General features: G+C 40.8%; 2 protein-coding genes and 1 long non-coding RNA gene across 4 annotated transcripts; 1 reads left to right on the plus strand and 2 right to left on the minus strand.

The window, feature by feature from the left end:
- The first annotated feature begins 85 nt into the window (after nt 1–85).
- Nucleotides 86–9,741, plus strand: LOC134443491 (hematopoietic lineage cell-specific protein-like). Its single transcript, XM_063193263.1, has 4 exons — nt 86–272; nt 4,865–5,159; nt 6,359–6,430; nt 8,759–9,741. Exons 1-4 carry the CDS (start codon nt 90–92, stop codon nt 8,890–8,892), a joined length of 684 nt encoding a protein of 227 aa, XP_063049333.1. The 5' UTR covers nt 86–89; the 3' UTR covers nt 8,893–9,741.
- Nucleotides 9,742–9,921: 180 nt separating this feature from the next.
- LOC134443490 (protein LLP homolog) lies at nt 9,922–11,689 on the minus strand. Its single transcript, XM_063193262.1, has 3 exons — nt 11,592–11,689; nt 11,023–11,255; nt 9,922–10,240 (listed from the first exon to the last, which is right to left on the minus strand). Exons 2-3 carry the CDS (start codon nt 11,234–11,236, stop codon nt 10,071–10,073), a joined length of 384 nt encoding a protein of 127 aa, XP_063049332.1. The 5' UTR covers nt 11,237–11,255; nt 11,592–11,689; the 3' UTR covers nt 9,922–10,070.
- Nucleotides 11,690–22,485: 10,796 nt separating this feature from the next.
- Nucleotides 22,486–24,092, minus strand: LOC134443492 (uncharacterized). 2 transcript variants are annotated; one of them, XR_010033684.1, is made up of 3 exons: nt 23,986–24,092; nt 23,280–23,370; nt 22,486–23,047 (listed from the first exon to the last, which is right to left on the minus strand). It is a non-coding gene; the product is annotated as an uncharacterized LOC134443492 (long non-coding RNA). The 2 variants fall into 2 exon arrangements; XR_010033685.1 differs by lacking the exon at nt 23,986–24,092 and adding an exon at nt 23,477–23,734.
- Between the last annotated feature and the right edge of the window lie 275 nt (nt 24,093–24,367).

Below are 24,367 nucleotides of genomic sequence, written 5' to 3' on the forward strand. Positions count from 1 at the left end.
TGAATATTGACATGGTGATGACTATGACCACTCACGAACCAGTCATACTCACTTCATCCTCTTATCTCATACTAACTCAACAGGAGCAGATGAGTAGGGAAGAATCAAAGCCAGCTCCACCACCACCTGCAGCATCAGCACCAAAGCCCCCGCAGCCCAAGCAGCAGATGCCCCCCTCCGTACCGGCAGCCAAGAAGCCCTCTCCATCTCCCTCTCCCCCTCAGCTGCCCTCCAGGGCTCTACCCCCCTCCCCAAAACACGAGCCTGCACCGGTAATGTTATCTCCCACTGTAAAGAAGAAAAATCCGCACTAGCTATGCTATGTCTCATTATTTATTTATAAATTACCACCATGTCCACGAGCAGACGCGTTTCGGCTCTTAAGCTATCATCAGTGCATGGTACTCAGAACAAAGAAATGAGTGCATCTTATCAAAGGGGAGGTGAGAGGTCACAGGTTACAGGTGTATGATAGTGGGAAGCACCCAAGGGTGCAAAAACACAGCATATAGGCAGCAACAAAAAATGCATAGTATATATATTTTTTTAAACAAAAACAAATCTTCCACTGTACCCTGTACGTATCCCACTCACACCACCAGTAATGTGTCCACTAACAAATGCTGGTATTATTATTTATATTATTATAAGATTATATTATATTATTAATATATAACATATTATATTCTAAATATATTATATTATTATTACCAAATCTATTCTACCATCTATTCCACACACACGTTACACAAAAACTTCACTGAACAAGTAGCGATGATCCTAAACGTGATTGAACACCACTTATAGTAGCTTTGGGGAGCATAGCATTACATTCTGGTAAGTGAAAAGGAAAGTCAGCAATTGTTTTACGTCTATCCTTATAGCAGGCTTTGGCCTACCAACGCAAACACACTCCTTGTCAGTGTGCCCTGTATTTTACCACCAGGCGCCATTTTGAAAGCAAAGGATTTTTACTTGTAGTCCGAGCAATGGGTGTTATATAGTGGAAGAATTGCTCACAAGATGATACAAGCATGAAACTTGGCACAGGTGTTCATTAGGACATGCTTATCAATATCAGGGGTGGAGCCACTGAGAAATCCATTTTGCATAGCAACGGTTGCTAGGTAAAGCATTTTCCTTAGCAACTAGCATCAATGATGCCGTTTCTGATTGTTTTTGTTCTAAAATGACTGTAGCAATACTTAAAGAGGTTATATACTGGACATGTACCATAATGACCCCTTATGATGTAATTTTATCTACCCAAAATCATTGTAATTATGTGAATAATAACATGTAAAATGATAACTTCTTTTTTAAATTATGTCAAGTAAAATAGGTTTTACAAATGTCTCTATATGGCAGGCCTATCTCTATATTATGTACATGTACCAAATACTGCCAACTGACCAGACAAAAATAATTTCAGAAAGAAAGAATGCATACAGTACAGTACATGGTATATCCTACATGCACTGTCATCTGACAGTGATCCTCGTGCTTACCCCACAATTATTAATTATTATATCTAAAACTAAATGGGCCACACATCTTTAGAACAACTGTAATGTTTCTTCAACCTAAATGGCGTAATTATATGGTATAGATAAGGTAAATATAAGTTACATTTCAAACAACAGATAATATTTGGAATGAAAAGAAAAGTGTTTCTCCTACCCCGTTAATAATGTTACACCCTACTGATTGTATATTGTAACCTATTTACAAAGTTAAAAGTACCAAACCTTTCATTTCTATATAGCCTATACCACTAAACTAAAATATTTCAGATAACTATGGATTACTATTGACATACTATAGTTAGACAGAGTTCAATTTAACATTTTCAATTGGTAGAATTTCACTGCCAAAGCCATTGTTTTCTCACAGTCAGCTTTGTGTAGTCGGTGCATTTTGAAACCATTAATAGTCTTGACATCTGCTCTATCAAGAACACTTCAGCAACAGGACAAATTGCCCTGGCTTCAGACAAACTTGATCAAAGAAACTTCCACTGTGCTCAGCGAGTCCATCCCCACTCAGCCAGAGAGGGCAACTGCCAATACGGCACCATATGCCTGCCTTGCAATAGCCAACTGCCCTCTTGAAATGCTACGGCAGGGTAGCCTTGGTGAGTGGGAGTCATTTTGATCGCAACTGTTTAGAGAAGCCATGTTCTTAAATGGCTGTTGACCTTCTTGAGATTGAATCGGAAACCTCACACCTCGACCATGTCTTAGGGAGGTGTGACACTAACAACTGTAGAAAAATATTAATTCTCACTATTACCTCAACTAGAACAGAAGATAATGCTTAGAATGAGGAGTGAAATGTTCCTTGAGCATTGTTCAATACTGTACATATGTGTTTGAAGACCACACACATTCTGCCCAAAACCCTCACCATTTTGCACGATTCACAAACATCAGCTATAGCAAGAGACTGGAATTGGTCTTCACAGTGTTCACAGTCTGAGTTCCACAACTAATAGTCTGCATGTACTGTATAGTATGTTTGCATGCATTTATGTGAGTATGCTATGATTACAGTAATATCAATGGGACACCACACTGACCGCTCAGCACCACACAGACTACCATAGTTTGACATGATATGAAGTAAGATAGGGGTAGTCATGGGTAAGGGGTTAGGGTGTCAGACTTGTAGCCCAAAGGTTGCCGGTTCGACTTCCGACCTGCCAGATTGGTGGGGGGAGTAATTAACCAGTACTCTCCCCCATCCTCCTCCATGACTGAAGTATCCTGAGCACCGTCCCGCCACTGTGCTCCCTTGGGGTGCCCTTGGGGTCTGCCCCCGTGCACGGGTGAGGCATAAATGCAAACGCAAATGTAAATGCATAAGTGCAGTAAACACTTGAGTGGTGTGTCACAATGACAATGGGAGTTGGAGATTCCCAGTTGGGCTTTCACTTTCACTTGTGATGCCATTGTTTTCAATGGGACACCACACATGCCGCTCAGAACCAGAAAATGAACTTGCTATATTTTCAAGTAGCAGGATTTCCATGGGCCCCGCCGCCCCAACCAGGCCACCCCATGGTCAAAACTCTCCTGATGTACTGTATAGGAACTATATCAGAAACCAGACAAAATTATAAAAATCTATGTTCAACCTATCCCCACACAAAGACTCATTGTAAATGAGTGCTTAGGTCACTGTTGTCTATCAATTGTGTTGTCTGTGGCAGTTAACTGAAATGCATTGGTTTTACTGTTCAGAATTTTCAAGTGTACCTGTTTTCCTAAATGTCCGCAGAATTTTCAAGTGTACCTGTTTTCCTAAATGTCCGCAGTATTCTTCCCCCCAGAACCAAACTACCCCAATTGTCAGTCCCCCCTTTCGTCGCCCAACCACGAGAAACAAGGTTATTCGTAAAGGCACCACGAGACTTAAAGTGGATTTTTTTTTCTGTTTTTCTCGTAAAGACTTCACGTTTGGCTCGAGTTACTGTTGGAAATGTGGCATGTCAGGCAATTGCCTTCACCTTTGAGTGCTGGAATACTGCAATTGTTGGAATTCCTGAATTTCCCTTCATTAGCGATATATCAGAAATTATTTAGGTGAATAAGTGAATCTTACATCCCATTTCCAGATGGTAATGCATGCATGGTGCAAGATTTTAGATGAAGTAGTATGTAGGCATGAAGGTTTGTTAAATTTCGATATGCAATGTAGAATATTTTCCAAATGTAACAAATTCCTATGCCGATAAGTTGAATTGTTGTCCTTTCAGATTTCCTCTATTTGCACAGCTCTCCATCTTATGTATGGATTGACTGTTTTTACATATGGATTGAAGAGTATTTTTTCATTCACAAAATACCAAGTGTCCCCACTTTTTGGAAACCAGTTTGTATCGTAATATGTTGTAGCACCCAACTCACCAGACTATAGTGATCAATAAAAAGCTACAAGGGCATGTCAAGAATCACTTCGCTAGGTTACACTTTACAACACAGCACTGTACTAACTGTGTTCATATACGCTTTTTGTCTTGCCAAAATGTCCAGTTTTGAATAGTCAGGTGGCTTGACAAGGTACATGTATAAGGATAAAGACAGGCCTGATGTGTAGTGACACGTGTAAGCCATATTGAGACTTGATGTCAAAAAGTAAATAGAGAAGTGTAGGCTACTGTATATTGTATTTTTCACATCATTGCTATGACTTCAATGGTGAAAATGACATGAAATGGGCTATTGTGACACATGTTGCTAATGTATAATATCTTGAAGGATTAATGTAGTGATTTTAGGACACGCGGTCAAGATTCAGACATCACAATATCACTGAATTGCTTAGAACCTGTTTTCATTGATGCTGGTTGCTACTGTAAAGGAAATGGTACATATTTGTAATATATAGCCTCTCTCAACATTGCTACAGTAATTTTAAGACAATGACTCAGTGTACAGATGCCTTAATACAATCAAATCAATTAGAAACGGCACCATTGATGCTGGTTGCTAAGGCAAATGCTTTACCTAGCAACCGTTGCTATGCAACATGGAATTCTGAGTGGCTCCACCCCTGATATTGATAAGCATGTCCTAATGAACACCTGTGCCAAGTTTCATGCTTGTATCACCTTGTGAGCGATTCTTTCACCCATTGCTCGCACTATTTTGTATGTCATATCTTGGATCCTGTTTTTATGTCTTCTACATCTATACATAAATGCAACCAATTAATCAAACCTGTGTTCGGAATGGGATGGCACTTAAGTTCATGTGTGAGTCAAGGCAGGTTAGGGAATACTTTTGGTAATATAGTCATGTCTTCGTCATCTATACATGACTTAAACCACTCAATCAATCAATTAATTTCATCACTAAATCAGGAGGAAGAGGAGCAGCCGGAGTACGAGGAGCCCCCCTGTCTACCCCACCGCCCTACAGACCTCCTAGAGGAGGCCGAGGCAGCTGCACAGCCTCCCGAGCTGGAGGACGATGCTGAGGGGGAGTACGAAGACGTCGGGGGCCCCTGCAACCTCCAGCCTGAGGAGGAAGATGAGGCCGAGTATGAAGACATCGGGGTGGCCTGTGCCCCACCAGTGCCAGCCGGTCATCACCATGCAGAGGAAGAGGAGGATGGTGAGGCAGAGTACGAAGATATTGGCCTGGCTAAAGCTCAAGGTAAAAACTCTTATGGTTGAAGGAGAGGATTGTCCACATCCCAGGAAAAGGTGCAGGACAAGGGCCAACTGTAGTTTTCAAAGTGAGAAGTCCGCACACTTAAAATCCTTTTTGTTGCATTTTATTATTTCATGGCAGGATTATGTTTCGACCTCAACAGTCTTCATCGATTCCGTTCTGTTCTGAAAGAATCTGATGAAGACCGTTGAGGTCGAAACGTAATCCTGCCATGAAATAATCAAATACAACAAAAAGGATTTTAAGTGTGCGGACTTCTCACTTTAAAAAAACTCTAATGGTAACACTTTACTTGACATATTTCTGTATAACATATTCATAGCACCAGTCTGCACGAAGAATTGATGGTTGTTTCATGACACATTCATACCAAACTTTTCATGAACCAAGTGGACGGAAGGACAACAACTTGTCAAAATAAAAGTTAAACAAAGCAGCATTGCAGGTTTCGTTCTCAACCCTCAATGATTACTGATTTTGACAAGTTGCTGTCCTTTTGTCTTCCATGACTATGAAGGTTTGGTATGAATGTCTTACTACGGTGAACAGTCATGAGTCCTTTCTGCAAAATGTATAACAGCTGCTATGAATGTGTTATGCAGCGACACGTCAAGTAAAGTGTAACCACTCTTATCTTTAATTTTAAATGTTTGATATTAAATGTTATTTATTTACATTTTTTTAAAAAAAAATTGGTTTTGTTCACACAGAAAGCTAAGGCACTGTAAGAAGGTTGAGCATAGCCCATCATTTGCTTTTCAGGAAAAACATTAACAATGACATTTTATTAAAACAATGAACTATAAAGACACTGTTGCTCATATTGATTGTGTATTTTCGGTGACGATGTGAATTTGTCCCGTGGACTTCAATAACATTAAGGTGCTGTTTCCACGGATCTGGATATTTTTATATGTGGGTATTTTTGTTTCCTGTTTAGGTGGAAACGCAACATGGGGATAAAAATAAAACTCCATTGTAACGGGTGCATTTTAGCCCCCTAACTAGGATATTTTAGAACAGGATTTTTTACATGTGGGTTTTAAAAATCTGCTTACGTGGAAACGGAAGGCCAAAACCAATGTAACCAGGAGGAAAAAAATATCCACATTTAAAAATATCCTGCTACGTGTAAACAACTCCTAATGCCTGTTTGCTTGTGCTTTCTACACTGTCTGCAGCTGAAGATGATAATGAATACGAAGAGCTGCCAGCTGGGACCACAGCCACTGCCCTGTATGACTACGAAGGCCGTGAGTAGTTATCAATCTATGGAAGATAATACTGCCCTATACATGGGTTCTACATTTTTGGTTTTCCCCTGGCTGCACGAACCTAGCCGCGCACAACTCAACCTCTGATTGTTGGCAACCGCTGTCGGTCAAAAAATTAGCTCATGTGGTTGGCTGCCAGTGTCTTGCCCTTCCTCACGACATTAGGTGCATTCGACATGTGTCAACGCATGCATGCGCATTTAGACAGCAATGCACCCTGGATGGAAAATGCTGCATGACGGTTAGATTTCCTGTCAAACTTCGAAATTTCGTCGACGTTGCGTTGGCGAGGTGACATGTCACATGGTGTAAAACTATCGCGGGATGAATGCGGCTGCAGTCAGATCTTGCAACCTCTGCAGTTGCTTATCCCCTTCAACGCTCGTCGGCGGACTGCCTCCGAGGTCACGCGCCCATGAACTGGTTGGTCAACAACTCACTCACGTGTGTATATGGGTCTTGTCTCACACCTCTACACAAGTTTGCGCAGGTCCCCACTTCAGCTCCTCCTCACTGCCTGTCCCCCCACTCCTCACACGTGGTCTGTTAGTAGAGCAAACCGGTGCGAGCTCATCGTCTCGTTCATATTTGTGGCCGACTGCAAATGCGCTGTATTTAATAACACCCACATCGTGACAACAAGTTCTCGCTCACGTGCTTCCGTCAACGTTGGTCGACAGCAACAAAGTCGTATGGGCTTATTGTGTTTACAAACACTGTGGACCCATGTATACCAATATACACCGCATTCCACATTATTATGCAAATGACATTTCCCCAAATAATCAATATGTATGACAGTCGTCATAATTTTCAAGTCATCAGCCATTAGAGTACAATTAAAACGTTTTTGAATGAACCTTTCAATGATAACAGAATTTTTTAAAATAATAAAAAACCTAAAATTCCCAAAATGCTCTGTTCCACATTATTACGCAAAACAGTTTTTTAGTGTTATAATCCAAATTTCTTTCTTTTTTTCCCATTTACATCAATACTGTTGGCATTTGGTACCATCTAAATTACATTTCAATGTTCAAAATTTGGTTATAAGCTGTAACTGGAATGCTGCATTTAACATTGAAGTCGATGGCAGGACATTGTATGGGAGTTATGGAAGCCCAGATATCCTTGATGCTTTGCTCTCAGCTGTTTTTGTTTGTTTGGTCTGGTGGCCCACACTTCACTCTTCGATATACCTGTAGATTTCCGTACCATGTTTAGGTGATTTGGTGGTTATGGGCATTCTAATTCACCAGACATAACATCCTATTCATTTTCAATGGGGTTTTGGCATGGAAATCTACGGGTATATTGAATAGTGAAGTGTGGGTCACCAGATCAAACAAACAAAAACAGCTGAGAGCAAAGCATCAAGGATATCTGGGCTTCCATAACTCCCATACAACGCCCTGCCATTGACTTCAATGTTAAATGTAGCATTTCAGTTACAGCTTATAACCAAGTTTTGAACATTGCAATGTAATTTAGAACGTACCAAATGCCAACAGTATTGATGTAAATGGGGAAAAAAGAAAGAAATTTGGATTGCAACACTACAAAACTGTTTTGCGTAATAAGTTGGAACAGAGCATTTTGGAAATGTTAAGTTTTTCATTATTTTAAAAAAATACTGTTATCATTGGAAGGTTCATTCAAAAACTTTTTAATTGTACTCTAATGGCTGATGACTTGAAAATTATGACGACTGTCATACATATTGATTATTTGGGGAAATGTCATTTGCGTAATAATGTGGAACGCGGTGTAGGCTACATGGGGTTTTTTTTGTTTGTAAACACAGTGTTGTGAGGAGGGGCAAGACACCGGCAGCCAACCATGTGAGCTAATTTTTTGACCGACAGCGGATTCCAACAATCAAGAGTTGTGCACAGCCATGGGAAAACAAAAATTGAGAAGGCCTAACGTTTTTAACATTGGCTGACTTATTATTTGTTGTATAGGATCAATTATATTTTTGGTGACATCATGCATTGATTTACCTGTCCTACAAGCTGGCTTGTTTGTATATAGTCTGTTAGTATATAGTCACTACGGCCCATGATGTGGATTTCCATTTTTCAGAATACAATTATCACCAAAAATTGAAGGCTTTCAAATGCACCAGCATACAATTTCAAACCCTTTGCGTAGTATCACCAAAGAAAATACCAAGACAGTTACTGTAATGTACTGTACTTCTGGAATAAAGTAGTGGTATTTTCTTTGCTGCTACGCTAATGCGAATGCACTGCTCCAAGTCATTCAGAGACCGGGCTTAATACTTTTATCGATCTGCCACCACAGAGGACGACGACGAGATCTCGTTCGACCCCGGTGACGTCATCACCAACATCGAGATGATCGACGAGGGCTGGTGGAAAGGCACCTGCAAGGGCCGCACCGGCCTCTTCCCAGGAACCTATGTTGAACTCAAGTGACCTCCACCACAGGGCCGCTCGACCACTGGCCATTTCTGTGCCATGATTCATTCACATTTTGGTCTTAAAAACTGATATTTGCACTTTTTATTTGTATTTGTTTTAATCTGAGAAGAAATATGGAAGATTAAATTATATTTGCGCAGGATTCTTATTCAGAGCACTTTGATAAGAATAACTGTATATTTTTAATATAGACAGCAGAGCGTTTTGGTCTATAATGTGGTCAGTGAGTATGAAAGCACTGGAGATGACAATTCAATTCAATGTGTAAGATTTTTTATATATATCAGCAATAGTTAACAATACTCCCTGTACATTGTGTTTAGTCATAAAATGAAGGGTCAACTCAGGGAAAAGGAAATCTTATTGTGCATAAGCATCACATGGTTTTGCAGTTGCCATCCCAACTACACGCATTCTATGAACTTTTTATACCAGTACAATGTCAACTTTAATACTGCCATGGTATTTCGAAGGGCAAAATGTTGTTTCTCAGTTAAACAAAGGCTTGTGATAAGACAGACTGAAGCTACATTATGTCGGCAAGAAGACAATGGAAACCCAACATGGCTGTTATGTACACATCAAGGTGATGTACAACTCACTCAGAAAAAATAAAAATAAAATATCCATGTATACCCAATACATTTGAGAGCAATGTTTCAACATCCGCACATCTCATATTTACATGTCCTGCATTCAGAGGACACACAAGGCATGATGAGAGTACATCACAGTTTGCCTTTTCCACAAAGGCAGTCCTTACAGCAAATTGTGCAGGTGTCATGCTCAAAAGCGACTGCCGCCAGAAAACAACTGACTTCATAGACTGCCTCCCCCCCTGTAACTCTGGACTACAGAGAGTTAGCTATACCAAAGTCACTGTACATACACCTGGCACCCTCCACTATCACCACATACATTTTGGTGAATTTTGCCCGCTGCAATCCTGAATTACAGGGGACAGTCACATTCTGGGAAAGCCTTGTAACTAAGCGGTTGCAAGAATGTGACTGCCCCCTGCAAAGTTTCTGGGGTGACAGTCGGGGGTGCCAGGTGTATGTACAGTGATTTGATGCAGCTGATCCTCTGTAGTCCAGAGTTACAGGGGGGCAGTCCATGAAGTATTTCCGTTTTCTGGCAAGCAGTCGCTTTTGAGTCATGACACCGGCAGTTTACCAAGCTATCTTCTTCTGCTTCTTGGCTTTTCCTGGTTTCTTTGGGTTCCGTTTGGCCTTCTGTTTCTTCATCTGTCGTTGACTCATCCATGTCGGGTACTGTCCGTGTTCGTTGAGCAGCGTTTTCTTGCAGAGCTTGCCATCCATGTCCATTTTGCCACAGTCATCTGAAATTCATTGAGAAAAACAAATAAATGCATGCACATCATATGGATAGCACACAAGCACACACACAGGTGACAAATCATCTAGAAGTGGGATGAAGACAAATAAAATAAATGCACACGAGCTACTCAACACACACACGTGGTAGCACATTTGCATAGGCCATGCCATATCAATTATATAACAGAAGTGGTTGATGTTTACCATAGATTGTACATAACTAAATCTCAATTACGTTTACTGATCTAGTTTGAGAAGCTTACAATGCCCTTCGTCTCAAGTGTTCCTGACATGGAAAACTTAATAGTAAATAGGGCAGTCATGGGTAAGTGGTTAGGAGGTCAGACTTGTTGCCCAAAGGTTGCCGGTTCGACTCCCGACCCATCAAGTTGGTGGGGGTGCTCTCCCCCATCCTCCTCCATGACTGAGGTCCCCTGAGCATGGTATTGGCCCGCCACACTGCTACCTTGGGGCCCAGTTGAGGGCTGCACCCTTGCACTGGTGAGGCATAAATGCAATTTCGTTGTGTGCACTTGTGTGCAGTGGAGTGCTGTGTCACAATGACAATGGGAGTTGGAGTTTCCCAATGGGCTTTCTTAACGAAGACACACTTATTGAATGAGAACTTTCAGCTGTCCCGACTTCTGTTCTGACTGTGTTTAGTGTTTACTTAGTTTGTTGTACCTGAACTTCTGTTGTGCGTTTAGTCTTCCTTTTAACGGTCGTTTTGTTCTGGACAAAGACACCTACCAAAATCGTAACGTCGTGATCGTAAAAGACTCACCTCCACCCCCCTCCATGTCCACATCCTCAGCCCTCTCCTTCAGCTTCTCCGCTGGTACCACGGTAGCAATCTCTGAGATGTCCTTCATCGCGATTTCGCCTTTTCCTTCGATGCCAAGTGCTGATTTTAGCCTCGCCAGTTCCTTTGGTGCATTCTTCTTTCTCTTTTCAGCACGCATCTTTCTCTTCCACTTACTCCGTAAGCTCTTCGCCATTGCTGGACCCCGACGAACACTGTAGGAATTGATATCTTGTTAGTTTACTACTGTGTCCTGGCTTCAATTTCAGCGGTTTCATTAAAATATACGTTCACTGATAGCCACCACCTAAATTTGACATTCACTCGTTTAGTATGTTCAAGACATTACAAACACTGACATGTAGCCTAAGCAAAGAGACTTCAGTGCTACCTTGTTGGCATGACCCACGCTAGCTTGCTAACCAAGCCTAGACCTTTTAAATGCGTGTACCACATCTAGTTGCATTTTCACCTTTACCGACAACAAGGACAATTTATTTACTACATGTGGGAAAGTCTTGTGTTTTAGCCTTTTAAGACAACGAGCTCACCTTTTAATGGAATATTCTCAGCAGCTGTTTACTCCTTCTCTCCCTTCGCTTTCCACACGTGTTAATAGTTGCGACAGTCAGCCGTAAATGGTGTCGCGAAAAAAAGCAAAGCAGCAAAAATTCGTTTGCACATTGGGCAATAGATGGCGCCCTATCTCAGGAGCTGGCAGAGCTGGCCGTGTAGGCCTACTTGAAAAGCAAAGATAGGCCTATTCTGTCTAGAATTTGTTCTAGCTCTTTAAAAAGTCTCTACTTTACATCACCACAGCATATGCCTTGTCTGATGATGTAATTTTTGTTTGATACTAATCTTTGCTTGATTTGTTTGGTGACACATAATCAATTGTATCACTACCCGAACACTGATCCTGATGAGTTCATTAGGCCTACTTGATGGTCTTCAAAATTAAGTTCATGTAGGCCTACCTTACAAGGTAGGCTACCTTATAATATCATCATCATCACACAATATTTGGTCAAAGTTAATAAACCCTTTCAAATGTTATCAAAAAATAGAGGACTGGACAGCACAGGGTTCCCACTCTTTTTCAAAAATCATTTTCCAGGATATTTCCAGGACATTTCCAGGACTATTTTTGGATAATTCAGGACAGATATTTCATTCGTCGGACCCACAATTTGGACATACACAGCGACACACAATGCATTTTAAAGACAATGTGACTTTCAGGTTGAAATGAGTTGTAATAAATGAGTACAGTGTGTTAGGGAAGAGGGTACGTCCAAAGACGTCATAAGAGCATAGTATGGCATGGCCGCAAGGGGAGTCACTTTCCTCTTCTGCAGTTAGTACTAAGGACACTAGTGATAGGAGGGATTACATTAAACACTGACAACTGGATCTCTTGACCAATTTTGCGAAGTTACAGAGTTCAGATTTTATCCATTATGGCGTTGCACCCACTGACCATGAGCACAGTGTCTTTAAGCAATGTCCTCGGACTACACCTAACCCAATACTTTTTCCATTGAGTGATACTTCTTATCCAATGTGCGTTATTTGCTTAGTACTGGCGGCAAGGCAAAATGCAAAGCCACTACCGCCAGGGCTGGAGTGTGGAACAGGTCATAGGACATAGTGAATTTGTGTCAGCTGTAATTAAGGCTGAATGACAGCTGTAATTTAACCACAAACTGAACATTGACGACAGGACATCCTATTTTGACCGGGCCGGAACTAGCAGCAGCTCCTCGCACCCACAATGCAATTCAAATTGCAGAGTTTCCAGTGTCACAATTTTTATCGATCATGGCCTTGCATCTACTGCGCATGGTGTCCCCAGGCTACGCCCCCGTACTACACCGTGGCCAATGCAATTTCCTGCAAATAAGCGTTCTTATCCAGTCAGTTGCGAGTTTTGGCAACACTGAGTCAAAGAATATGACTGTATTTGTGCAATCAAAGATGGCAACCTGACCAAACAGTGTGTGTGTGTGTGTGTGGACAATAATGTATTCAATAGGTGGATATAAATTGAATCGTCATGTCTACACTCGGAGAAGAGTAAAAATTATACCACAAACAAAATCGGGAAAAAAATCCAGGACAAATATTTTTTTCCAGGACATTTGGTGAATTTCCAGGACTTTCAAGGACTTGAAAACACATCTCTAAATTTCCAGGTTTTCCAGGTTTTCCAGGACGTGTGGGAACCCTGACAGATATGTAGACTACGCCTTCAACAACGGAGGTACATTCACTCATAATAATAATAACAATAATAATAATAATAATAATAATAATAATAATAACAATAGAATTTGAGGAAAAAGACGGAGCAAGAGGATGATGAAAACAGGGAAATTTAAGATATTTACATCAACACATTTACACACTAGAGTCTACAGAACAATAAACTTTTTTTTTTCACATGTGTTGGTCCCCACCTTTGAATTTTAGCTGGATATTATTTGACATGTAAAAATTCACTTTGCCGATTACCAACAATGACTGTAGGCTATACAATAAACTTGTAAAAAGCTGCATAGTGCTGATAATGTATGAATGTAAAACTAATAGGCTAAACAAGTGCAGTATTTCTAAATCTGAATTTAAACCCTTTAGGTGTGTTTAAATTCTAAATAGGGCCTAGACTATAGTAGATCTTAATACAGTATATTTTACATTATTTTACCCTTGCCATATGTAACGGAGGCTAACTAGCAGAGTTGGCGTGGAACGTTGGTAAACCTCCCTTAGCCTCATACAGTCGCATGCCGTTGGGCCGAGAGACTGGTCTCTTGGCCCAGCGGTAATGTACTGTGTCTCCCATTGCCGGACCATTGTAGTTGACGAAGTCGCACGTTCGATCCCTGAGGGGGGTGACCAGGTGCAAGAGGACCTCCGTCAGGCCGTCACGCATACACAAAAGGTGGACTGGCCCAATACATTTTTTGTAGAAACAATACTCAGCTGTAGGCCTGTACCAGAGAGTGTTAATGGGTAGTACGAGAGAGCAATCTCGCTACTTTTTCCGGGTGGTACTGTCCACTAAGTGGCGCCATCCAGACAGCGCAGAGGAGCGCCAAGGAGCGCAGAGGCTGTTGAAATGAATGTGGTCCCATGGAGCTCAACCACGATGCTGCCATTGCTTTGGGAGAGAATTGGTATCATCGTTTCATTTTATTTTTCCAAAAGGCAGGATAGATTATCCTTTCAAACAGCAGTTAGTTTGAATGTTTAAATTTGCTGGATCTTTGTAAAATACGTCTTTATTGTCAATATGACGTCACGAGTGGCTTCACACACTGCGTTTGGATTGGTCGGCCGGCTGCATTGCTGTGATCACGACGGCCGTAAAGCAATTTTGTTAGCAAGATGCTAGCGGAGCCTGACTCATAAATGCCAAAGCTGTAGGAAATCAGAAGGACATAACTCCCATGTTATTGTACATTTCATTGAAATCCACATTGGTTTCACAGAACTTACAGTAATATTGTCAAGTTTCAGCAGACAGCGAGCACAATTGTCAGTTATTAGCGCCAGCCTTATGACCTCTGCTGTCTCGACAGCGCTCCCTAGGTGAACTGCAGGCACGGGTTTGAGGGCGAGATTCAACACTGTATGTAAACCCACTGTGCCTGTACTGTCCTATAATAGTGGAGTGCATTCGGGGAGTCACGTGACCGCGGCGAGAGATGTGGTAACTTTTTGTGAGGGCTCCGCAGTCACCCTCTAAATGTAACTTTTTACTACGTATCTAAGCTTTATTTCTGGCTGAATTATCTCATTAAGTGAGCATAACCTACTAACGATGTCGACTTCGTCGAGAAAACCATCTTCTAAACCAACTCAGGACCAGATCCGTGCGGTTGACAGTGAGGAACTTTCTAAGCTAGTCAAGCTAGCAGTAGCAGATGCTATTAAGGAAGCTATCCCTAAATTCGTGGATGAAGTGGTCGCTCAACTTTCGGAGAAAACGCAAGCCATTGTAGCTGAACAAATGTCAGAAATCCGAAATGAGATGTCATCCATTCGGGCGGACACCTCGACATGCATGGAGCAAATTGAGACGAATAACAATCACTTGGCCGAGGTGGACAGTCGGCTCTCTACTTCAGTGGAAGAACTGATGGCGCTTTGCACTAAGATGGAGAACAAGATTGCTGATTTGGAGGATCGTTCACGCAGAGACAACATAAGGATACATGGGATTCCGGAAAACCAGGAAACGGCCAACCCTTTGTCGTATTTGTCTAACGCTATTCCGAAGTGGTTCCCAGGGCTGGGTTCAGTGGAAATAATGCGCGCACATCGAGTTGGTGCAGAAAAGGAGGATACCAACCACAAGCCGATCCCACGCACCATTCTGCTGAAGCTGCTACGATTCACGGACCGGGATAAGATACTGGCTGCAGCGCGTAAAACACCTGTACAGTTGGAGGAGGAGGAGACGACAATCCGGTTTTCCCCAGACTACAGCCAGCAGACCTTCGCTCGCAGACTGGCTTTCTCCGACGTGATCAATGCGCTACAGAAGAAGGGTTTCCGTACATTCCTGCTGTATCCTGCTAAACTGAAAGTGATGAGAGGAACAGCGACCCACTTCTTTAAAACTCCACGGGAGGCGGAAGACTTCGAGACTTTTAATGGCTGAGTATTGCCGACATTGAAAGAGTGATGTTGTCTTGCTACTGTCATCGACCAAAGGTTTTTCTCACTGTCCTTTTTTTTTTTCTACATCTGAAAATTGCTAGTTTAAATATGTTGTAATTTGGGAGTCTACAAATGTAGACGATCTTAGTTTTGCTCAACTAATACTTTTTGACTTACTAACTACAATGTGGTATATCGTTCTCTGAATAATGAGGGGGAATTGTGGGGGTTTTGATGGAGGGTTGCTACTGTACTCAAGGATCACGGGTCCAATGCTTTGGGGTACACCAAGCTCGTTAGGAGCGGACGGGAAATGTTGTGTTATACTGCCCTCTAACGTTCTTTGGAGGGCTTTGGGGTCATGGCGACAGGGTTATTTGGGTGGGTATGGATCTCTTATATTATCTTATCTAGTTATTGAAACTGACTGTACTGAAATACTTTGTTTCACTATATTTTATTTTATACATCACTACACATTTTTAACATTATGGCAAAGCTCCATATAATTAGCTGGAATGTAAATGGCCTTAATGGCCCTATTAAGCGTGCTGCTTGCTTGGATTACCTACATAGGCAATCAGTCGATGTTGCATTCATACAAGAATCACATTTAAGAACACAGGACACTAAACGCTTTGCAAATAAACACTATTATGTTGCATCGTCTGCATCTTTAAATTCAAAAACCAGAGGTTCACTAATAGTATTAAAACGCAGTCTATCATTGAATATAATGGGAAAATATGGGAGTGAAGATGGTAGAATTGCCTACATTAAAACGGTCATCTCAGGTCGTAAATTTGCTTTTATTTCTGTTTATGCCCCATCTCAGTATGAATCTGATTTTTTCCCTAATTTAGTTTCAGTTCTTGCACAACTACAGGACTTTTCACTTATTGTAGGTGCAGACATGAATGCTTGTATTAATCTGGCTTTGGACAAGTCAGTTCAAAAATCAACCTTCTCTCAACTAAGTGCATCAAAAGATATTAATAATGTCTTGACATCTCTCAGTTTGGTTGACATTTATCGCATTATTAATCCTACTTCAAAACAGTTCACTTTCTATTCAGCTAGACACCAGAGTCTTTCTAGAATAGATTATATATTAGCATCCCAAACTTCCTTCTCTGAAATTCATAATGTAGCAATTATACCTTCTTCTTTATCAGATCACAGTATGGTTTCAGCTCATGTTACACTAAGGCATACTCCACCTAGAGCCTCACGATGGCGCTTCAATACATCCCTCCAAAATGAGGAATTCTGTACTTTTCTTAGTAATTCCTTAAACACTTTTATAGAAATCAACACAGGCTCAGTAGAAGATCCTAGATTCTTATGGGATGCTATTAAAGGATCAATTAGAGACTCAACCATTTCTTTTTCCTCTTATCTAAAGAAAAGTAGGCTTCGTAAAATAAGTGAATTAGAAGATGCTCTTATTCAACTTGAGTCAGAAAGGCAGCGCACACAATCTGACACCCTGTTGGGAAAAATATCCACAACAAAAACGGAGCTGAACTCTTTATTAAGACAGAGAGCTGAGTTTTTAATACATAGAACCAGAAGGAATTATTACTTTAATGGCTCCAGACCTAGCCATCTACTAGCCGTACGACTTAAGCAGCACGAGAAGTTCACTTCGATAATGACTATTAAGACACCCTCTGCTACTTTAACTGAGCCTTGTGAAATCAATGCAGCTTTTAAAAAATTCTACTCCAACCTCTATTCTTCTGAGGTATTCCTAAACACAGATTCTTGTGAAAACTTTTTCAAGGACCTTGAACTTCCCACCATCACTAGCCAAGATTCAGAAAAATTAGCTGCTCCAATCACATTGGAAGAGTTGAAAGAGGCCCTTTCCAGTATGAAAAAGGGCAAATCCCCAGGCTGGGACGGTATCCCTCCAGAGGTGTACTTGGTTTTTTGGGACTTAATTGGACCACCGTTGTTAAACATGATCAATACTGCTATTGACAAAGGGGCTTTTAATTCAAGTATCAACAGTGCAATAATCACATTACTTCTTAAACCAAACAAGGACCCTTCTGAATGCGGTAACTACAGACCCTTATCTCTTTTAAATGGAGATGTGAAATTATATGCCAAGGTTCTTGCCTCACGGCTTGAGGGTTTTTTGACAAAGTTAATACATAATGATCAGACTGGATTCATCAAGGGCAGATTAGCATCTGATAATGTACGCCGGCTACTCCACATCATCCATGCCGCTAATGAGAACGATTTACCATGTTCAGTCCTGTCACTCGATGCCGAGAAAGCGTTTGACAGATTAGAAAAAGATTATTTATGGGTCACTCTTGACAAATTTGGATTAGGTTCAAACTTTATCAAATTGATCAAGGTCTTGTACGCAAACCCCTCTGCCATGGTTTATACTAACAATACTTTCTCTTCACAGTTTCCCATATCAAGGGGCACCCGCCAGGGTTGCCCCCTTTCTCCTTTACTTTTCGCTCTCTCTCTTGAACCACTGGCTCAAAAAATCAGGCAACACCCATCTGTTGTTCCCATCTCTATCAATAATTCTGAACACCGTATATCTCTATTTGCTTTACTTCTCTTCCACACATATTATCTATGTTTGATACATTTAGTTCATTATCTGGATATAAAATAAATTGGAATAAATCATCACTGATGCATCTAAATTCAATTAGATCAGTGACGCCTTTGCCTTCTAATATCCCTGTGGTTGGTCAATTTAAATACCTTGGAATAGATATTTCACCTTCCATTTTTCACATAGCATCTCATAACTTTCAAAACATACTTAACCAAATTGTAAAGGATATAGAACGTTGGTCAAAGCTTCCAAACTCCCTCCAAGCCAGAGTATCAATAGTTAAAATGGATATTCTGCCCCGTGTCAATTTTTACTCCTCAATGATCCCTCTTCCACCCCCAAAAGGGTACTGGGATAAGTTACAGTCTTTGATATCTAAATTCATATGGAATGGGAAGAGGCCCCGACTGAAGTTTAAAACTCTTCAGAGAGATAAGCTGCAGGGAGGATTGGGTCTACCGAATTTCAAAATGTATTTCTGGTCTTTTGTTCTTAGACCTTTGTATGTATGGTTAAATTCTAGTGTGTCTGTTTCTTGGAAATCAATCGAGGAAAATATCTCCCAACCATACAGGCTCCAAGACCTGATATTCTCTAACATACCACCTAAGGCAGCTAGAACACACCTGGGTCCTATAATTTCCTATCTTCTCAGGACTTGCAATACTGTAATGAATCATACTAAGGTGGACTTAAAGTGGCATAATCACTCCCCTATATTTAATAATTTTGCCCTCCTTGTTGGGAAAAAGCCCATTTCTTTTTCATTGTGGAGGGATAAGGGAGTTCACACTTTTAACAATTTGTTTAATGTTGATGGTTTGCGTGCCTTTAGTGATATACGAGCTCAATATGACCTCCCGGGGACATCATTTTTCTTTTATTTACAACTGAGATCTGCCATGAAGGCATATGGCGTTCCTTGGGGTGTTCCCTTGTTAACTCATCCACTAAAGAAGTTACTTGCCCCCCAAAATCATACACGTGGGTTGGTTTCTAAACTTTACAAATTTATTTCTGATCCCTGTTTATCATTGCCAGTGGAAAGTGTATGGGATAGGGACCTCACCCCTGTATTAGAGGAAGATATCTGCTGGGACACAGTATGGGAAAATCTACATGATACTTCCAAGAACCCAGACCACCAACTCATACACTATAAATTCATTCATAGGTTTTATTTAACCCCCAGGAGACGACATGCAATGAAAATTATTGCATCTCCTAATTGTGACCTTTGTTCTCTGAATGCTGTTGGATCATTTATGCATATGTACTGGGAATGCCCCAGTGTGTCTGCATTTTGGAGACTAATTTCTTCCACCTTGAGCGATATGCTCGAGATCAATATCCCATGTTCACCCACTTTACTTCTGCTCAATGATGACTCCACCTTTGACTTTTCTTTGCAACAAAAGCGAACACTATGGGCTGGACTTACAGCAGCGAAGAAAATGCTGGCATTGAGATGGCAGCCACCTCATACCTTGCCATGGCGGCAATGGGCAAACTCTTTTTTGGACATTGTCATGATGGAGAGATCAGTGGCTCGAATGCATGGAGCCAGCAAAAAAACAATTCAAGCATGGGACGCAGCATACTCTCTTGTAAAAGAAAAAGTACAATGTATAAATAGAATGATTTCTGTTGTTGAAATATATTTTCAAGTCTTTTTATTTACCTATGTTTTGTTGGTATTATATTCTGACATCCAGGGGGGGTTGGGGGGGGGGTCGCCATGGGGGTGGGTGGGTGGTAAGGAAATATGTGTGTATATTGTTAACTGTTTTTTCTTTGTCTTTAACTCAGACTTCCTGTAATATCTTGTATCATATGCTATTTGGAAAATAAAAACATTTTATCAAAAAAAAAAATAAAAAAAAATAGTGGAGTGCATTCCACTAGCCTTGCGATTCGATTCGGGAGGTAACGATTCGATTCAGTCCGACTCTAAGATGCATTGCCATGCATTATATTTCTATTGAAAACAAGGCATTTTTTTCATCAGTCATGAGTCAATAGAAGCAGTCATGTAGTGTGTATCAGTTAGGGCTGTAATGATATTGTATTGAACCGAGAAAACGTGATACACAGAGTCACGATATTCTATCGTGATACAAGGAGGCAGTATCGTGATACACCCTTTTTAAAGTTTTGTTACCCATTAGCCCAGAAAACAACCACATGATATGAAGTGATAATGACAATAATTTGCAGCTTGAAAGCACTATTATATTTCAACTTCTGAAAATTATAAGTGGACTCCTGTAACCTAGTCTACCAGTTTTTATTCATAATTTTATTTTATAATGTTGGCAAATGTGAAATCGTGGGGTGTATCGAACTAGTATCAGTCCTGCAGTTTTCAATGCTTTGAAGTACTTTTATATAATTAAGCGTATGAAGAATCTGATGCTGAGTGGGTGGTGGTATGGAGGGGCCCAGGATGAAATTTTGTTTAGGGCCCCATAAAGGCTTAGGCCGACCCTGTATATAATTTACACCAATAAACCCTATGTAGTAGTCCATAAGTGGAACACTGAATAAAATAAGGTCTACTGTGCGTGTGCTTTATGCACATTAATGTTCAAATGGTTTGACTGTCTGTTCAAATGATGGCTTGATCTTGTTGTTTGAAAACAATGGCCTTTGTATAAGAGAGCATTGTTTTGATACAAGACGTTCATTTTGTAGAAGTGAAGGGTTATGCGCGCAATAACGGCTTTCATGTTGGCAGGCACGCACAAAGGTATGCATGCACACACACACACACACACACACACACACACACACACACACAAACACACATGCACACACACACAGAAATGAAAAGTTATACAGTAGTGATGTCAACAATAATCGATTCAGCAATGCATTGCCATGCGGGGCAGGACAATTCAATAATCAATTCAGCAAATACCAATCGATGCAGCATATTTTTGCAAGCTTTAATTACTTCTGTGGATATTTCCGGAGCAAATAAACATTTAACCTTTAAGAACGTGGGTTTTTATTTTTCCAATGAACTCAGCTGTGTTTTTTTTTTTTTGTCTGCTCCGCCAGTGTTCTACAGTAACATTCTATAGTGATTGTTAATTTACTAAGTTTCACTTTCTCAGAAAGCCATTTATCATGAAGGAATATCTTAGTTTTGCTTCAAACCGGTTATACTTCTTTATATTCTGTGTTTATCGCAGGGTTTTACAATTCAAAGTGGTACATGAAAAATGATGAATCATTGAGGCGTCCCCTAATATATAATGCCTTCTATTTCCAATGTGTAATTGGTACTTGAGAAAGACATATGATTAGGGAAAAAGGTGGAGAGTTAATTTCTTCCTGAAACGTTGCTGCTCACAGGGGGCCCCTAGTGGTGTGGGGGCCCTAAAGGGCGGGTTATGCTTCCCAGAGCCATTGATAACAGAGTTACGCCTACCTTTGATCTCGGCGGGAAAGTCACCTAGTGGCTGTGTAGACACGCTCAGACACGCTAAAGTTCTAAACAAACAGAGAGCCGTCATTGACTTCTACTGAGCAGAATAAGCCTTTCTACGGTAAGCATTGAATAAATATGCACACAAACGGGATCCATCCCATTTTTTTAGGTAATTCGTCTAGTACATCTAGGTGATATAAAATACTGTGTTGTTTACACGCTACTGTCGTAGAACTGGTGTGTTTTTATCACGTTTTGAGGGAAATCACCATTAGCTTAGCCAGGAGCCCGCCACTTACCTATGAGATGCTAACTTTCTTGGTAGCTTTTGACTGTAATCGCAAAAGCGTTGTGTTCATTATTTACACTACAAATATTAATTCGTTAAAAACTAATCACATACACTTGTATGTCTATAGATCTCTAGCAGTGAGACGCAGGCCAGCTTTAGCCTTTATGAGGCTGCATCAGACCTGCCAAAAACATGCATCGTTGCATGCAGGCAGAGTGAAGAGGATCAGGGCAGAGACGTGTAGTCCCTACACACGACTCTGAATCAGTGGCATGGAGCAGGGCCATGGATCTGTCATGTGGACTAAATAAATTATAATTAAAAAAAGACAACAACTGTATAACCAGTACTTGAGTGGGTCAATTAATTTTTTTTTTAAATGTATTTATGTATGTTTTGAACACAGAAATACACTGGATGCTCACTGCTATGGTGCCAAGTTAGACAATAACCTAGTGTGAATATGCATTTTTAATACTGTATACCTTTTGTTATTAACTGTGTGAAGGCATAGCATAATGGTAGAACATCATACAGACACTTGGAATGCTTTGTAAGCATCAAACTGTTGACAGAGCACGACACGCATGAAGAATTCACATAGGCCTAAGAGTAAGGTTTGAGGTTTCTTTTTGCTCAGCGTAACAGTAATACAACAACAAAACTGTACACTTCATAGTTGCAAAACTGAGCTAATGGAACATATTTACAGCAATGCAAGTGATAATGATAAAAAACAAGAAACAGATAGAGCAGTCCAGTTTTGGGTGCAAAACACAGGTAGTGTAACAGATGTAAAGAAACTGGCCATAATACAAACGAAACATCTGGAGTTGTTTTGGAATGGTGATGTGGGAGAAGAAATGGAGCCTATGCAATCCTACAGAGTGTGGAAGGCCAAAACAGGACACAGGCTTGTCAAGTGATCCGGTTTCTGTAGTACCGAGTAGTAGTAGTCTGTAGTATGGAGCCTCTGCAGGTGTCATGCAACTCACAGCACTCCTGAGTGTTGTGCCTGTCAACAACACAGACATGCAGCGGTCATACTCAACGTGTAACATTGAAATAGACAGAAAATTAAAACTGTAAAAGGGGTCTATGCTGCTGTATATGAACAACAAATATCATTATCAGTGAATATGGTACACCTGGAGCAATTAAGTGAAGAACCAGATGAAGGTGGGAGACAAGCTGTATGAAGACGAGCAATGAAATGAAGAATCACATTGTAATAACAATATACACACCATGACTGTGAAGGTGGAAGACAAGGTGTATGAAGAAGGGCCGGAAATCTGTTCAGGGGTCATCAGTCAATGATGAGTGAATATGACACAGCTGGAGCAATGAAATAAAGAAACACATGAAGTTAGGAAGGGCACTGACAATCTGTTCAGGGGTCATCAGTGAAGTAAAGAATCACATAGTAATAATAACAACACACCAAGCAGTGAATGTGGGGAGGGGGCAAGCTGTATGAAGAAGGGCCGGATATCTGTGAATGATGAGTGAACATGACACATCTGGAGCAATGAAATAAAGAAACACATTGTTACAATATACACACCAAGCTGTGAGTGTGGGGGCAAGCTGTATGAGGAAGAGCAATGACAAAGAAACACATGAAGTTGGGAAGGGCACTGACAATCTGTTCAGGGGTCATCAGTCAATGATGAGTGGATATGACACACCTGGAGCAATGAAATAAAGAATCACATGAAGTTAGGAAGGGCACTGACAATCTGTTCAGGGGTCATCAGTCAATGATGAGTGAATATGACACACCTGGAGCAATGAAATAAAGAAACACATGAAGTTCAGGGGTCATCAGTGAAGTGAGGAATCACATAGTAATAATAGCAACACACCAAGCTGTGAATGTGGGGAGGGGGGCAAGCTGTATGAAGACGAGCAATGAAATGAAGAATCACATTGTAATAACAATATACACACCATGACTGTGAAGGTGGAAGACAAGCTGTATGAAGAAGGGCCGGAAATCTGTTCAGGGGTCATCAGTCAATGATGAGTGAATATGACACAGCTGGAGCAATGAAATAAAGAAACACATGAAGTTAGGAAGGGCACTGACAATCTGTTCAGGGGTCATCAGTGAAGTAAAGAATCACATAGTAATAATAACAACACAAATTCAATACAATAATTACCTTAGATTCACAAGGCATCTTACGCATCTTACTGTGTCCCACATGGTAGTAATGACAACAATAGGTACAGCCAGCAGTGTATGCCGAACCAAAGTCCCTAATCAAACACACAAAACAGATGAGTGATAGAGGAGTGATAGACTGGCAGACAAAAAAAATAGACATTA

This window comes from Engraulis encrasicolus, unplaced genomic scaffold (assembly GCF_034702125.1).
Source record: "Engraulis encrasicolus isolate BLACKSEA-1 unplaced genomic scaffold, IST_EnEncr_1.0 scaffold_337_np1212, whole genome shotgun sequence".
Taxonomy (NCBI): Eukaryota; Metazoa; Chordata; class Actinopteri; order Clupeiformes; family Engraulidae; genus Engraulis; species Engraulis encrasicolus.

Bases quoted from the DNA above. Each gene is read 5' to 3' on its own strand.
- LOC134443490 (XM_063193262.1), bottom strand. From the start codon at position 11,236: ATGGCGAAGAGCTTACGGAGTAAGTGGAAGAGAAAGATGCGTGCTGAA. The intron at 10,241-11,022 runs GTGAGTCTTTTA...AATGAATTTCAG, and splicing joins GGACATGGAGGGGGGTGGAG to ATGACTGTGGCAAAATGGAC.
- LOC134443491 (XM_063193263.1), top strand. From the start codon at position 90: ATGAGTAGGGAAGAATCAAAGCCAGCTCCACCACCACCTGCAGCATCA. The intron at 5,160-6,358 runs GTAAAAACTCTT...CACTGTCTGCAG, and splicing joins TGGCCTGGCTAAAGCTCAAG to CTGAAGATGATAATGAATAC. The intron at 6,431-8,758 runs GTGAGTAGTTAT...CTGCCACCACAG, and splicing joins CCTGTATGACTACGAAGGCC to AGGACGACGACGAGATCTCG.